Genomic DNA, 16,537 nt, shown 5'->3' with positions numbered 1-16,537 from the left:
AATTAAGAACATTAGCTTCCCTTTTGCAGGACCACAGATGTTTGTCGTTTGAAAACTGCCATAAACATGCACCTTCTCAAAAGACCCTCAGTCACATCCTCACATAAAAGGCGCAAGAAAATACCACAGAAACTAACCTGAAACATTACAGTAAGGAAACAGAAAACACACATTATTATTCTGTTAATAACACAAGCGAAATGTGGTGGACATGACCACTATAATGTATCGCTGAAATGTCTAGCAAACCGACTGTTCAACTGATAACATAGAGTCGGTATAAAAACTGTATCCTATACAGCACTCGTACTGTGGGCAGCCACCTGACCTCAACAGTTGTTAATACACTCCTGGAAATTGCAAAAAGAACACCGTGAATTCATTGTCCCAGGAAGGGGAAACTTTATTGACACATTCCTGGGGTCAGATACATCACATGATCACACTGACAGAACCACAGGCACATAGACACAGGCAACAGAGCATGCACAATGTTGGCACTAGTACAGTGTATATCCACCTTTCGCAGCAATGCAGGCTGCTTTTCTCCCATGGAGACGATCGTTGAGATGCTGGATGTAGTCCTGTGGAACGGCTTGCCATGCCATTTCCACCTGGCGCCTCAGTTGGACCAGCGTTCGTGCTGGACGTGCAGACCGCGTGAGACGACGCTTCATCCAGTCCCAAACATGCCCAATGGGGGACAGATCCGGAGATCTTGCTGGCCAGGGTAGTTGACTTACACCTTCTAGAGCACGTTGGGTGGCACGGGATACATGCGGACGTGCATTGTCCTGTTGGAACAGCAAGTTCCCTTGCCGGTCTAGGAATGGTAGAACGATGGGTTCGATGACGGTTTGGATGTACCGTGCACTATTCAGTGTCCCCTCGACGATCACCAGTGGTGTACGGCCAGTGTAGGAGATCGCTCCCCACACCATGATGCCGGGTGTTGGCCCTGTGTGCCTCGGTCGTATGCAGTCCTGATTGTGGCGCTCACCTGCACGGCGCCAAACACGCATACGACCATCATTGGCACCAAGGCAGAAGCGACTCTCATCGCTGAAGACGACATGTCTCCATTCGTCCCTCCATTCACGCCTGTCGCCACACCACTGGAGGCGGGCTGCACGATGTTGGTGCGTGAGCGGAAGACGGCCTAACGGTGTGCGGGACCGTAGCCCAGCTTCATGGAGACGGTTGCGAATGGTCCTCGCCGATACCCCAGGAGCAACAGTGTCCCTAATTTGCTGGGAAATGGCGGTGCGGTCCCCTACGGCACTGCGTAGGATCCTACGGTCTTGGCGTGCATCCGTGCGTCGCTGTGGTCCGGTCCCAGGTCGACGGGCACGTGCACCTTCCGCCGACCACTGGCGACAACATCGATGTACTGTGGAGACCTGACGCCCCACGTGTTGAGCAATTCGGCGGTACGTCCACCCGGCCTCCCGCATGCCCACTATACGCCCTCGCTCAAAGTCCGTCAACTGCACATACGGTTCTCGTCCACGCTGTCGCGGCATGCTACCAGTGTTAAAGACTGCGATGGAGCTCCGTATGCCACGGCAAACTGGCTGACACTGACGGCGGCGGTGCACAAATGCTGCGCAGCTAGCGCCATTCGACGGCCAACACCGCGGTTCCTGGTGTGTCCGCTGTGCCGTGCGTGTGATCATTGCTTGTACAGCCCTCTCGCAGTGTCCGGAGCAAGTATGGTGGGTCTGACACACCGGTGTCAATGTGTTCTTTTTTCCATTTCCAGGAGTGTATTATAAGGACAGACATGTTCAGTGGTCAGTTGGCATGCAAAAAGTAATCAAAAGAACTATTAGGGAGTGCCCACAGGGGTTGAAACTAGGTTTTAGGATCTTATAATCGAACCTCTCTTGTGACAATTGGAAGAAGCTGACCAAGTCGATTCGGTGGTGACATATGCCGACGATATCTTTGGATGAGGTGACAGGGAACTCAATTACTGAACTTGGTGAATAGCAGATCTGGCGGCTCACAGAAGCAGTGATGTTGTGTACGCAAAGAAACTGAACATAAACCCACAGAAAAATAGTCACTTACTCTTAAAAGGCCAATTTTCATTATGTAGCAATACTATAGTTATTTTACTAAAACATCTTCATCTTCACCTAAACAGTAACACAGTACCTTAGAGTCCAATGGGATGGCATGCATAAATTCTCACAACATATTCATAGACAATCACACAAACCGAGCAACAACACATACAGACCTATAAGCTACCGCTGCAAGCGTTTATGACCTACCATGATGCCATTATCATCGATTTTGTAGCAAGTATCTTGACGCACAGACTTCTGCTTGTGTAGCAGGGCAAATCCTACTCAATACACAAATGGGTTGGTGGGCTCCCCTAACTCACAGGAGCCTTGGGCATCACACAAAAAGAGTTTTATTGGAGAGATTCTAGATCTATCCAGTGGACTTACGTCAATGTATCGAGTAGTCTCCCACTGGCTACATAAGTGGAATTGACAAAAGTCCAACAAACGATAAAAATCAAGCCATAAATAATATCAAGGAAGACGAGTGGAAAGCAGAACAACAGGGACAATAGTGAAAGAGACTGATGAGTCCATCTCTTTATCTTGGTTATATGTGAAGAATGTTCTCAATTCCCTTAATATTCAATTACACTCTGAATGACAGTCGTATTACATTTATAAAAATAGAATTAAAAAGTTCCACAGATCAACTCTGTTTTCACATGGATTAGCTTTTGTGAAAACACTGTGTTTTTATTGATGTTTTGTTTGGTCTTAGATAAAATGACAGTTCCTATTCGCCGATGTGAACGAGCATAAATAACATAACTGGGTGCTCATCACAAGCGTAGTCTTCGTTTCATTCCTTAAGTAATTTGTATTAAACCATACCTACACTTTGGGTGAGGATGTTGTTCTCAGCATGAGTAGAAATAGCTTTCAACGTTCAGATGATTATTAAAAACATAGTGAAATTACTTGAATTGCATACTCATCATGCGTATGCGTAGAAAATGAACTTTTACTGAAAGAAAAGGTCCTTTTTAATTAAATTATGGTTGCATACATCTCTTTACGTCACTTGCGGGCTGACAAGTGGCAAAGTGTAAGTGCAAAGAAACATAAAAACACATTACCCTTTCTTCCTGTTTTCTAGCTTTTATGTTTTTGAGAGCGTGCAAAAATATCTTTGGCTGTCGCTGTGTATTGTCACCAAAACCCAATTTCGTTCAGTGGTACACAAACACGCTCATATGATCACAGAATCACGAAAATTTTGCTTGATCTCCAATCCAAACAGAATGAGGACAGTGTACATAGAACCACTTTAAAAACAATATTACAAATAAATATTCTCTGAGACAAAACCGAGCCACGAAGGATTTAACCGAATGGGACGGAAATTAGTGTATGTGACGTGCTTGTACACACAAGCAAATTTTTGCAATATCAGAAAAATTCGATTATTTATTCACAAGAAAGTGCTTCGCAAACTGAGCAAGTCATTACAGCACTGGTGCCCCTCTGACCCTTAAGGGAACAGCTATTCGGCTTGGCATCGGTTGATACAGTTGTTGCATGGCCTCGTGAGGCATATCGTGCCAACTTCTGTCAAACTGGGGCGTTGGATCATCATAATTGCAAGCTAGTTGGAGGACTCTGCCACTAATGCTCCTAACATTCCCAGTTGGGTAGAGATCCAGTGGGATTCCTGAAGAATATGGGGTTTGACAAGCATAAAAAAGCAGCAGAAATTCTCGCCGTGTGTACGAGGGGATTTCCTTACTCAAATGTAAGCCCAAGGTGGCTTGCTACGAAGGGCAACAAAACGGAGCATACAATACCGTCGACGTATCGTCGTGCTGTAAAGGTCCCGTTGATAACAACCAAACGTGTCCTGCTACGAAATGCAATGCCACCCCAGCCCGTCACTACTGTATGGTTGGTGACAGCCACTTCGGTATCGTACTGCTCTACAGGGCATCTACAGACACGTCCTCACTGGACGTCGGGGTTCTGTCCGAAGCGGGACTCATCGCTGGCGACAATTCTACTCCAGTCAATGAGATATCAGGCCACGATGACCGTCGAAGAGCTGTCTGGACAGCAATAGGATACGAACCTCGCTGTCAAGCACCACACAGCCCGAGGGAAAGGAGTGATAATCTGGGGATCCAGATTGGGTGTCATCTTCGGAACTCTGACAGCACTGTGGTACGTCGACGATATTCTGCGCCCCGTTTTGTTGCCCTGCATGGCAAAGCATCCTGGGCTCAAATTTCAGCAAGATAAGGCCCCCTGCACATCGGAAGGGTTCCTAAACATTACCTTCTAGCTTGTCAAACACTGCCTCGGCGAGCGAGATTGTCGGACCTCAACCGAATTTCGAGCCCTGTGAGCATGGCCTTCCTACCAGCTCGGGATTCTGACGATCTAACGCGCCAATTGGATAGAATTTGGCACAACATCCCTCAGGAGGAGATCCAACAACTCTGTCAACCAATTACAAGAAGAATAACGGTTTAACTGCTTACATAAAGGCCAGACGTGGAGCAATATTTTACTAATTTGCTCAATTTGTCACACACTCTCTCTTGAATAAGTAATCCATATTATTTGAAGCTGTTATCATTTGTTTGTGTGGATAATTCTTTTTTTTTTGCCTTGAAATGTATTTCTCTCCAAAAGTCTGTCTCATTAAGCCTTGTGTTGAATTGTAAATAGTTCTTTTTACAATTTTGAAAAGGTAATTTCGAAATCATGTACTCGCCAATATAATACCTTTTTGACACATAAGCATGCGACAAAAAAGTATTATCAGCAAGCGTTTAAGGAAGGCAACATTGGTGTCATTTTAATGTCACCATACAACGACACAGCACATTGTACAAAGCAATTCTTCCCACCTAACTCAAAAGTTATCCTTCATTTCACTTAAATGACTTCCTATCGATAATATAAGCTCAAAGTTTGTTTGGTAAATATTACAACTATGATCACACTTAATATTAAAGCTGTAATGTAACCTAGAAACATCTTTTCTAATAGTAATGGTCCCCTCATTTAGCTGAACACAGTACATTCCACCACTTTTTAACTATTTGCAGCCATGCATTTAAAATGTCAGATACTTTTAGAAGTTCCTTATGAGGTATTAACAGCAAACACATTATGCTTAGTACATCATACAAACAATTTCAGTAATTTTTCTCGTTATGTCGACCATCATGAAGTTGTCAAAAAAAAAATTGAGATACTGCCAGAACATCAGACCCATTACCTACACTTCATTAAAATTATTAGCGTAACCACAGACCATTATTCTACACCAACATGTAGCATAAATTCGCCTTGGTCATTTCCCAGAATTATGCACAGTATACTATCACAATATGTCACAGAAAAGAGCACAAATAAGTCCCTAATACATCATCACTCTATTATCACCACATAAACCTCAAAAATACAGAATAGTTCATAAAACTTCATGTTAATATAAATAATATAAACATCATAAACTCTCCATAAGATTCAGATAATTCCATAAATACACCCCAAGTAGAAAAATGCTCTAAATCCACATACCTCATTCATTGTAACATATTACGAATTTTGAAACCTGAATTATATTTTACATCGCAAATAAATTTTCAAGCATCTTATATATTATTTAGTTTACATAAGCTGTTTATTTTTTTGCTTTACCTGCTTTGCTTTGACAAACACCATCCGTCCCTGAGCCTTTCTCCCTCAATAAAATCACAACAGTAGTGAAACTGACAAAGTTTGAAAAAATCTAACATTTTCATTTCTGTAGATGTTTTGTGTTGCTGACATCAGCTGACTATAAACACAATAAACACTAAAATGTTGTCATCTTACTTCCCCTTATGTAAAAACCCAATTTTTTTTCGAAATGCATGTAAACTTCTAAAATTGCAGTAATTCAAACCTATTTATCTTCAAAAAAGCAGTAATGCAACATGGCATACCATAGTTCAAGTAATCCAATAAAAAAATATTTTCTTGCTTCTACCTTTGGTTTGCATAAATATCATACACTTCAGATACAGTGAAAATGTCAAAAATATAAATATTATATGTAAGAGGTTTGCAACATAAACGATAATAAGTGTTATATTTTGCTTTCCAGGCCCCAAGTGGTTTGTCATTTTCGTTTAATTAATTGGTACCATGAGATAATAAGGACACTGCACAACTACATTATTGTGTCATGCACTAGTAAAAACAAGATAGATTGACAGTAGGAGGTAATTGTACAAGGATAGGAGAAAACATGCACTACAGAAATTTTAAATTATTGAAGTAATACTGCAAGAGCATTGAGGCCATGGATTTTTACATAGATAAGAGGAGAGGGTTTGTGATCCTCTAAGAATGTTCCTGTTACTATACCTCAACATCATTCTCTTGGTCTCCATCTAATTCAGACACTGTTTCTGTTTCAATGACAATTTACCACTACTGGGTTCAGGGCAAACACAACACAGAGCCAAGGAAAATATTTAAACTGTCTTTGAGCAGAGTCTTTGGGATTCTCTACCAAAAGCATGTACTAGGAACACTGGTTTGACAGAGATCTATCCAGATTGTAGCTTGCAACTCTGTTGACCCCCCGTTGAAGCTAACATTTTCACAGAATTCTCCCACCGATAAAAATGTATTATTGAAATTATTGAGTAACATGAAAGTACAGTCATTGCTAGTCATGCATACTTTTTCATTGCAAGGTTCTGCTATGTTTTCACATAATCTCTTGAATACTGTTATCCCAAAACTTCTAGAAGTACAAACTGCAGCTTTTCTTCGTTGTGCAACACTTTAGTCAGTATTTGGTGGGGCTGTGTTAACACATGATTGTGGCACAAGAGCACTGCTGCTTTCTACAACTGACTGTTCTTCTTTAACAACAGACTGAGTTTGTTATTACTTACATTTACTCTGCTATCCAGTAAGTTGATTACTTATTTGTTCACTGTTTGTCTTCGTGGTAGATTTTAAGTTTTCTGGTCCTGAAACTAAATTTTCACCACTGGATTTTATTTCAGACACCGACAGGATACTGCTAGATTTCACTTGGTCACTATTAGATTTCATATCTGTTTACATATCTCCCTCTCTCCCTGAGATAATTCTTTCTTACTGCACAACACTGATGAGGTTTCCTATCAACTTCTACATCTTTTTGATAGTGAAAAATATCCTGACTCACATCTATTACCATCCACTCCCTGCTGCTTTATTTTATGCTTCTTATTCATTTTAACTACATTCGAGAGCAGAGTACTCCACAAAATACGAAGTTTAAGATTTAGCCCAGTTCCTCTCTTCCTCTGAGGTTTCTTGTTAAAATCGTGTGGTTGTTCCTTGTTCTCAAAACATGTATCTATCATAGTATTTTGCAATTTTTCTTATTGCCTTACTATTTGGGTTTTACTTTGTAATATTCTTATGATACACAAAAATTATAATAATGCTTGAGCCTAAAAGTCTGTAAATCCTGGGTTCAGTAGCCACCTGTAAAGATTCTCCCTTAATTGTCAACATCACAAATATTCACTTTAAAATGCATTTCTTTCAAGTGTAAGTCTCTTCATATGCATTGTTTGTAGATAAAGTTCAAGAGAGGAGTCTTAACTTACCAATGTTATCAGTGATAGTCTTAATACAACTCATTAGGTCCTAGGTAGTTGAAATGACATGACAGAAGTTAGTGACATGTTTTCAGATTTTGATGTTTTATTTCCACTCAACTTTAATCAATACACAGTCACAAACACTGTATGAAATCGCAAGGCAAATATAAACTATGAATTCACATAAAAGTTATGAAAAATGCATTGCCCTCCTCACTTCAACGAGTTAAAAGATCTGCACATTATATTCACTATCTCTGTAATGAGACTAATGCAATTTGTGCCAAGCAAGAATAGTATATACGTCGCTGATAGTTCTGGAAGTTTCCAGAAAGTTCTACAGGCAAATTACTATCCACTGATAATTTAAACGAAATATTGCCAAAGTTATTTGCATTATGTTAAATTGATATCTTATCATGTATTGATTGGAAATCAGTAACAGTGTAAATACATACAATTGTCTTCAATGACTTAAGATGACTTTCCAAAAATAGAATGAGTAATAGTATTCTCTTTCTCATGCTTTTACTTGCATTTAACGAAAAACTGATTTTGATGGTATAATATTGTACCATATGAAACTATGGATATATAAATGGAAAAAATGTTTGTAAGGCAATGATTTGCCTGAGTGCTAGAAAACTTCATAAATGTCCACAATTGTTAACAAAGGACGTATCTACATTAACATTAACTCCACCTATGATGAACATCCTCCCAGTCTTCTAAAACTGCCAATGATGTCTGATGAGCCACCGAATTACGTGAAACAACCACTTTAAAATTAATTTCTGCTTGTTATTTGATGAACTGATTCCGACGTTTCATTTCTCAAAACCGAAAATTTGAGATGTTCATACTGTATGACAGCGACTGGAGAAACAGAAATCACAGATGATAGTCATATTGCAACAAAAGTTGATCAGTGAGTACCTTCAGCAGCAGTTCCCCCATTATACATGAAAGTACTCGGTTCTACACTCAAAATATTGTAAAGAACTTGGCAGAAGCATCTATCTTTGATGTTAAAGTGTGTTCCATGTTTTCTAATCTACAATAAGTCAGTACAGCTTCAGTTTACTTCCTGGTCTGTCTGAGAGGCCGTTTATGTACTTGGAGAACACAACACTTTTATGGGGCGTTTCTGTTATCACCTTTGTCTGTGATGAACTCTCGCCATCCATGACAATGTACTGGTTTCTGCCATTAAATAAATCTGCGAGACAGTTGCATGTTTAAATATGTATTAGGTATTCTAGAAATAATATAAAGCGTCAATAACAAATTCTCAGTTTACAAGCCGAGCCACTTAGAATAAAACTCTCGAAGCTTCAATAGCTGTTTCCGCCATCGTCATCTGGAGTTAAGATCACAGACTGCCGATGCTGGTACGGTGTTCTGCTTATATACTGGTAGGTGGAGACACTGTTGCACAATATATATTTGTCCACGGGGATTTCTGGGATGGCATGTTTCAGTAAAATCTTCTTGGTATATGAGCTGCATCAATGCATGAGCAGAACACTGTGGAGGTCCTTGCAGTCAGTGATCTTAACTCTTGATGACGATGTTAGAGGCAGCTATCGAAAGTTCCTATGTTGTAGTTGAAGTGACCAGGTCTGTAAGCCAAGAAGATTTTATAGAAGCATACCACCACAAACATGCTTTATAAATCCATGCCGATTTACGAGTTTCTTTTGACGGTACTCAATGAATGTGAGCTTGGAATACACCCAACTATGTAGCATTAGATCTAGGTTAAGAACGTTGATCCAAAAGTCTCTCTTTTGTCCATCTAATACAAGTTGAAACCGTACACCAACGACAAAATATTGGAGTTTGTTCAGGCATATTTTCTGATTGCTTCGCTATAAAGGACCTGCGGTATTAGTAGAGAGTAACAATGTGAGTTATTGGGTTTGTTGTCACAGTTACCATTGTTTTTATAAAAATATCTTCAAAGGAGTTAAAAATCGTCTAACATGCAATCAGTAAAACGTACAATATAAAGTACTGAGTAATGCAACAACACTCACATCACTGTGCTGCTCATCCATTGCATTCATTTAACTCATAAGCAGCACGATCTTCATCAGTAACCCTATCAACATTGCTGACTACCACTACAACCAACACTGCCAGCAGAAGAAACTCCGGACAGAGCCGACAAGAACTGGATGTAACGTAAGCTGGAGTGCGAAGAGTAGAAGTGGACATTATTATTGCCAGTATCAAAATACTGACAGTGAATGGAATGAGTTTCTGAGGCACACGCACTACAAGTACTGCTGCCGTTTGTGCTGTTGTCTAGTTATTTTCAGTGAAATACAGGCACAAAGATCAGTGGGGGTAAGAAATCAAACGAAATGCTGTTACTCTCTAACGAGCAATTTGAGATAGTGTATCTCTTACATCTTAGTAATCAGAAAGTATCTCTGGACAACCCCCAAAATTTGTTGTTCTCGTTCGGGAATCACTTTCACAGGGTGGAGCAAATAAAAGTGGTCCGGAGAACAGAGTTCCAGGTACAGAGGAATACAGCAGAGAAACGGAAATACAGTACTAACCTGAGTATAGCAGATGTTGAAAGAGACCACCATTCATCTATGGGCACTTTTGGGCCCAGGTCAACAAGTTGCTGAATGCGGATCGAAAATAGACTGCTGGAACTGCTGCAGTTTCATCCATAATGTTCTGCTGCAGTTATTGAAGACTATGAGGGTTGTTGCGATACACCTTAGACTTGGAGGCTTTCCACACACTGACAGATCAGGTGGCCTGAGTGGACACTATGAGCCATCACCAGACTGACCTTTGTTAACAACTGCGTCACGCGTGAAGACTGTGTAAACGTGCTGCAAGGTTGGACCAGCTGTACAGACAGTGGTTCCATCCTGTTGAAAGTAACTGCAGGTCTTTTCCTCCTCCGTTAATGCTGCCACAAATTCACAGTCAGTTGTATCCACTGGTCTGGGACACTTTACTTGCTCCACCCTGTATAAGTAAATGCATAAACTGACGGAATGTTCCTCCCGTCTTCTCTGATTTCACATGGTTTCCTCAATTCCCCTTTCTTTTCTTTAGATATTTGTGACCTGCGTTTTCCAAAATATAGCATTTGATATTTGCCTCAGTGACAAATTTATCTCACATTCTCAGCAACCTCAATCACAATAGTACAAAAATCGAGTAATCGTATGCATTCACAAGGTTCAAACGCGCCGTGAGTTACAATAAGATATTAATATTTGTGATTGATTGTGATATTTATTGCAATTTTATGTGGTATTTCGCAAGAGTGTGCGTTAGATGATGTCGTCGCCGATTGTCCGACACACAAAGTGGAGTGTTTGTATAACTACGCCTAAACCCGCCTAACTGTAAGTTTTCTTTCAGATGCATACAATAAGTTACGTACAGCTGGTATTCCTGTGGATAACCTCTCACTGTCGTACCTCTAATGTGCCGACAGAGTGATGCTGACGATGCCTCGCCTTACCAAAGAGCTCTACCGGGTGCACATCTTCGCCGACCCCGACCCGGACCCCAAGTGGGTCTCCTGGACAAATTATGGAAAAACCGTCTCCATAAACCTCGACTGGATGCTATTGAATGACTACTCGCTTGGAGACGTCGTCGTCATGGACCTGAAGAACACGACTGCCGGACACGTCCTCCGGTCTGATATCAATATGATACGGGCTATTGAATTTGGCTACAAGGTAGGTTCTTTCAAAACATTGTTCCACATACAATGCACACAAATCACAAATATTACCTTCTGTGGAACTTGTAGTACTTAAGTAGAATTTTGTCCATATAACGAGACGAGTTACACTACCCTTTAGAATTCTGTATCAGTTGCTTGCATTTCCTCGTATCAGAATTAAAGCTGTAGACATGCTGAAAACTGAGACAGAAATGTCTCCCAGGTTCCCTTCTCCTGGAAGCACTTAAGTGTGAAATACAGAATAATCCTGTAGATGTAGATATAGATAACTGTGTATAAAACTTTCTTGGTTTCCTTGCAGCAGCACACCTGAGTAAAAACTTGAGTTTTTGAGGTTTACAGTAATTGGCTAACTTTACATTTGAACAACCTTTAAAGTGCAAGTGTTTTGTGAGTTGGCTCTATACTAAGACAGTAACGTCACAATGATCTTGAATGCACGACATCTTCAAGTTGTGGGAAATTCAAAAAAGCAAGCTAGTGGAAATGACCCAGTTATCATAGTGGTACATTCGAAAACAATTCAGTCACAACAAAGTTCTAAAACGCGAAATTACCTCATATGTGCCAGCAGCCATTATGACCCAATGCTCAAAAGTCTCTGAATGATCTGAAATTTGCGTTATGTTCAAAAACATGTAAGGATATTGACAATACTGCAGTATTTCCATGGAAAAATTGCTATATCTGCACCTAAATTGTACGTAAATTAGCGTCATCTTCAAAACTATTCTTTTATTTGTCAGAAATACACGAATATATTGACTATACCAGTGTAACTCGGCGTTTCTGATCTAATTCAATCGTTCGATCTCTGTACCATACTTGGTGTAAGGTACAAACGGCTCTCAAAGCAATTATTTCTGCGTCTGAATTGTCCCACAAGACAATGTTTACTAATACTACATTATTCCAGAGTCTAAAAATACATAATCTTCACCAGAATAGTGTAAAATAGTGTCATGTTCGAAAACAATTTGTCAGAACCACAGTGTTTCCATAAAGAAAAATAGGACTCAAGCACCGAAAGTTCCATACAAATTTAATTATGTAAATAGATAGTTCATCCATCCAAGGAGTCGGAAATCTCGAAGATTTTTGACTGTTATCGATTTCGATGCAGACAAGATAAATGTCTGCTTATCCCTGAGAAAAGTGGTTTTAACGAAAGGACAGACAGAGTCGGGCATCGAATGACAAACAACAAATATTTTTTCGTGTAATATAATTACAAAATACAATAATTACAAATTTATTCCTTTTCTTGTACTGAAAATCCCTACTTCTTGCAAAATTAATGACTCTAGGTCAACAGCGAGTACCCTCTTGCTTATGACGAGTGCATTTGCGAGTATAAAAAGTGTAACGTAAGTAGTCGTATCTTTTGACAACATTGAGTCAGAAGCTTACATTTATTACACCGCCAAAGGACTATAGATCTTATTATGCGAAACACATTTCAACTTGACACGTCGACCTGTTCCTGAGAGAAAGGAAAAATGACCAAAAATTTATTTCGTATGTTGTAATTATCAATTAACGATTTGTCTTCCTTTACTTGCCTTGCAGAACCTTGCTTCTCTCCAAATTTCATTATTCTGCGCAAATTGGAATTACATTCTAGGTTTTAATGTGTGAGTGTATCAAAATATATGACACAAATGGCCGTATCTTTTGATCACATTAACTTAGAAGCCTCATTTTTTGACACCATAAACGGACCGTGGTTCGTAATGTCGTAATATGTGACATAAATTTCAACTTGGTACTTCTTCCCGTTCCTGCGGAAAGAAGTTTTTAACAGACAGATAGACCGACCACAAAGTGATGCTATAAGGGATCTGTTTTTACAGGTTGAGTAAGGGAACCCTAAAATCACATGAGCTATACGTGAGCTGTATAAATTAATGCTGTTCATTTCTTTCTCTGCCTCACACAAATACACAAAAAATGTTGATTAACTTACTAGTTAAGAAGTACTTACCTCTTTACCATAATTGGCACAAGGTACAACGGACATTAATGAAAGGTGGTTCGCCACTAAACTGATGTAAAAAAACCAAAAAGCTTGTCAAGTGTCACATTATTAGTTCAAAGTCTGAAGTATCCACAAACATACATCATCAACTTAAAAATGCAATGTTTATTTCAAGTGTTACAAAGGCGATTACCCAACACACACACACACACACACACACACACACACACACACACACACACACACACACACTCACACTCACACACACAAATATCCATCAAAATTGAATCCTAAAACAGAGCTGAGGGCTCTCAAATTCATTGTACCATGCTGTTTCCTCATTTAGAAGGTTACAAAACACATGTGGCTAAAAATAACATCATAAGCATGTAGCTGGCACTCCACTTTTAGACCTAAATGAGGGAATGCATTAGACCAAACCTGACCAAATCTATAACCTTAAAAACATATGCTGGCTAAAATATTATGTATAGTAGACAAGCACACAAACAAATAGGCAGTCTCAATTGCTGCGATCTACTCGAAGAATGCAATTTATGTGATCCTAGCCTAAATGAAAGTATCAGTAAAAACAAACCTGACTAAATGTAGTGGTTGGGGGGGGGGGGGGGGGAGAGAGTAGACAATAACATATGAACTATAATTGTCAAGTATCACTGTGTTATTTTGACATTTCAAATGTCCATCAGACATGCTAATATTGCTTTTTATTACAGTGGTCTTGGCACATTGAAGATTATGTACAAACACAAACGTTTGAGGAAAGCAGTAACATCGATCGATTAGAAGTTTATGATACGCCTCTTTAAACCGGCATTTCATCTACACACAAGTGCAAATTTTAATAGTTTTGTTGTAATACAAACAAAGAACAAATTTCATGTAGAAATGGTAATGTATGGCTTACTTGTTACAGGTTAGCTGGAACAGGACTAATATTTTACATTTTTGCTGAAAAGCATCGATCCATAGGGCTGTTTGTTACACTTCTGGGGTAACATGATGACGTATGAGGGAATAAATATATATATATATATATATATATATATATATATATATATATATATATATATATATATATATGTGTGTGTGTGTGTGTGTGTGTGTGTGTGTGTGGGTATATCTATGGTGTCCAGTGTCTCAGAGCAAAAGCTCTGTTTCTTACCATGGTGCGTAAGTCTCCAACTATCTATGCTGCAACTGAAGTTGAAGTCTTACTTAAACAAATGAACTACGTAGACAGCAAAATTATAACCTCACTCCATGGGGCTGGATCCATCCGAAAGCTGCTGACTGAACTCAGACTGGGTAAAATGATAATATTGGGAAACATGTTTTCGGCGTTGATGCACTAGTAACCAGGTCTCCCAACAGCTTCATCTTCTCTGGAGACGTATTAACAAAAACATTTGCCAGAGGTAAGCATTCTGATCATATTGTCATGTTAAATACATTCTAATCGTGAGAAGATGTATAGATGAATGGTGAACTAGCTGAAACTGCGTTTTGTGAGCTTAAAATAGTGTCAGTACAAACGTCAGACGAATAACAATGTCTAGATTAGTAATTCCAGTCAACAACTGCAACGATAGTGACTATGCGTATTCTGCAATGTTAAGGAACAAATTTTTATTTATTAGAATTGTGATAAATTCAAGGAGTGGTACTAAGACTGAACTAAGCTAGTTGACAATCCTCTGAGTTGTATCAATACTACCAACAAACAAGCTGTCTCTGTTTTGACATGTAGTACGGATAATTTAGAGGTGGAACTATTTAATTTGAGGGTCCATTGTGCTTGCAAAGTGAAGTACAGATAACAAACTTTGGTCATCAACAGCTGTTGCTTAACCTGTAAGTTTTGCCAATAGCACAAATTTGCGAGCCATATGTATTTCTTTCTTGATGTTACAGAACAATTACGTTATAACGCTAGCGTTTCTTATACAAGATCTCCACCGTCCACCTCAGTTTTCTTCCACCATTGTCTTTGCCCATGTTTCATCTCTGTCTTTTTCCACCAGTTGCCTGTAGTTATGTTTACATATTGCGTTCTCAGCGTTGTAATCGATTAATTGTGTATCACAATGATATGCAGATCAAGTTTACAGTTTCTTTACAGCATAATATTCAATCGACGTGGCTGTGTCAACCAACACACTACTAAAGCATTATTCGAACGTTACATATACTACTGGCCATTAAAATTGCTACACCAAGATGAAATGAAGATGATAACCGGGTATTCATTGGACAAATATATTATACTAGAACTGACACGTGATTTCATTTTCACGCAAATTGGGTGCATAGATCCTGAGAAATCAGTACCCAGAACAACCACCTCTGGCAGTAATAACGGCCTTGATACGCCTGGGCATTGAATCAACTTGGATGCCGTGTACAGGTACAGCTGCCCATGCAGCTTCAACACGATACCACAGTTCATCAAGAGTAATGACTGGTGTATTGTGACGAGCCAGGTGCTCGGCCACCATTGACCAGACGTTTCCAATTGGTGAGAGTTCTGGAGAATGTGCTGGCCAGGACAGCAGTCGAACATTTTCTGTATCCAGAAACGCCCGTACAGGACCTGCAACATGCGGTCGTGCGTTATCCTGCTCAAATGTAGGGTTCCGCAGGGATCAAATGAAGGGTAGAGCCACGGGTCGTAACACATCTGAAATGTAACGTCCAGTGTTACAAAGTGCCGTCAGTGCGAACAAGAGGTGACCGAGACGTGTAACCAATGGCACCCCATTCCATCACGCCGGGTGATACGCCAGTATGGCGATGACGAATACACGCTTTCAGAGTGCGTTCACCCGATGTCGCCAAACATGAATGCGACCATCATGATGCTGTAATCAGAACCTGGATTCATCCGAAAAAATGACGTTTTGCCATTCGTGCACCCAGGATCGTCGTTGAGTGCACCATCGCAGGTGCTCCTGTCTGTGATGCAGCTTGAAGGGTAACCGCTACCATGGTCTCCGAACTGATAGTCCATGCTGCTGCAGACGTCGTCGAACTGTTCGTGCAGATAGTTGTTGTCTTGCAAACATCCCCATTTGTTGACTCAAGGATCGAGAGGTGGCTGCACGATCTGTTACAGCCATGCGGATAAGAT

The 16,537-nt window shown here is 40.0% G+C and overlaps 2 protein-coding genes across 2 annotated transcripts in view; both read left to right on the top strand.

Annotated features, from left to right (window-relative positions):
* The window catches only part of LOC126191560 (retinol-binding protein pinta-like), a 282,679-nt gene that overhangs the window by 43,097 nt on the left and 223,045 nt on the right, over positions 1-16,537 (top strand). The window lies entirely within an intron of this gene.
* The window catches only part of LOC126191559 (retinol-binding protein pinta-like), a 301,411-nt gene that overhangs the window by 218,692 nt on the left and 66,182 nt on the right, over positions 1-16,537 (top strand). Inside the window, exon 5 of the mRNA XM_049932472.1 lies at positions 11,151-11,400. Within this exon, the coding sequence (XP_049788429.1) occupies positions 11,151-11,400 (250 nt within the window). The remainder of the gene's footprint in view (positions 1-11,150; positions 11,401-16,537) is intronic.

Source organism: Schistocerca cancellata, chromosome 6 (genome assembly GCF_023864275.1).
Source record: "Schistocerca cancellata isolate TAMUIC-IGC-003103 chromosome 6, iqSchCanc2.1, whole genome shotgun sequence".
Classification (NCBI taxonomy): Eukaryota; Metazoa; Arthropoda; class Insecta; order Orthoptera; family Acrididae; genus Schistocerca; species Schistocerca cancellata.
Note: the sequence above shows the minus strand (reverse complement) of the source record. Positions and strands in the feature narration are given on the sequence as shown.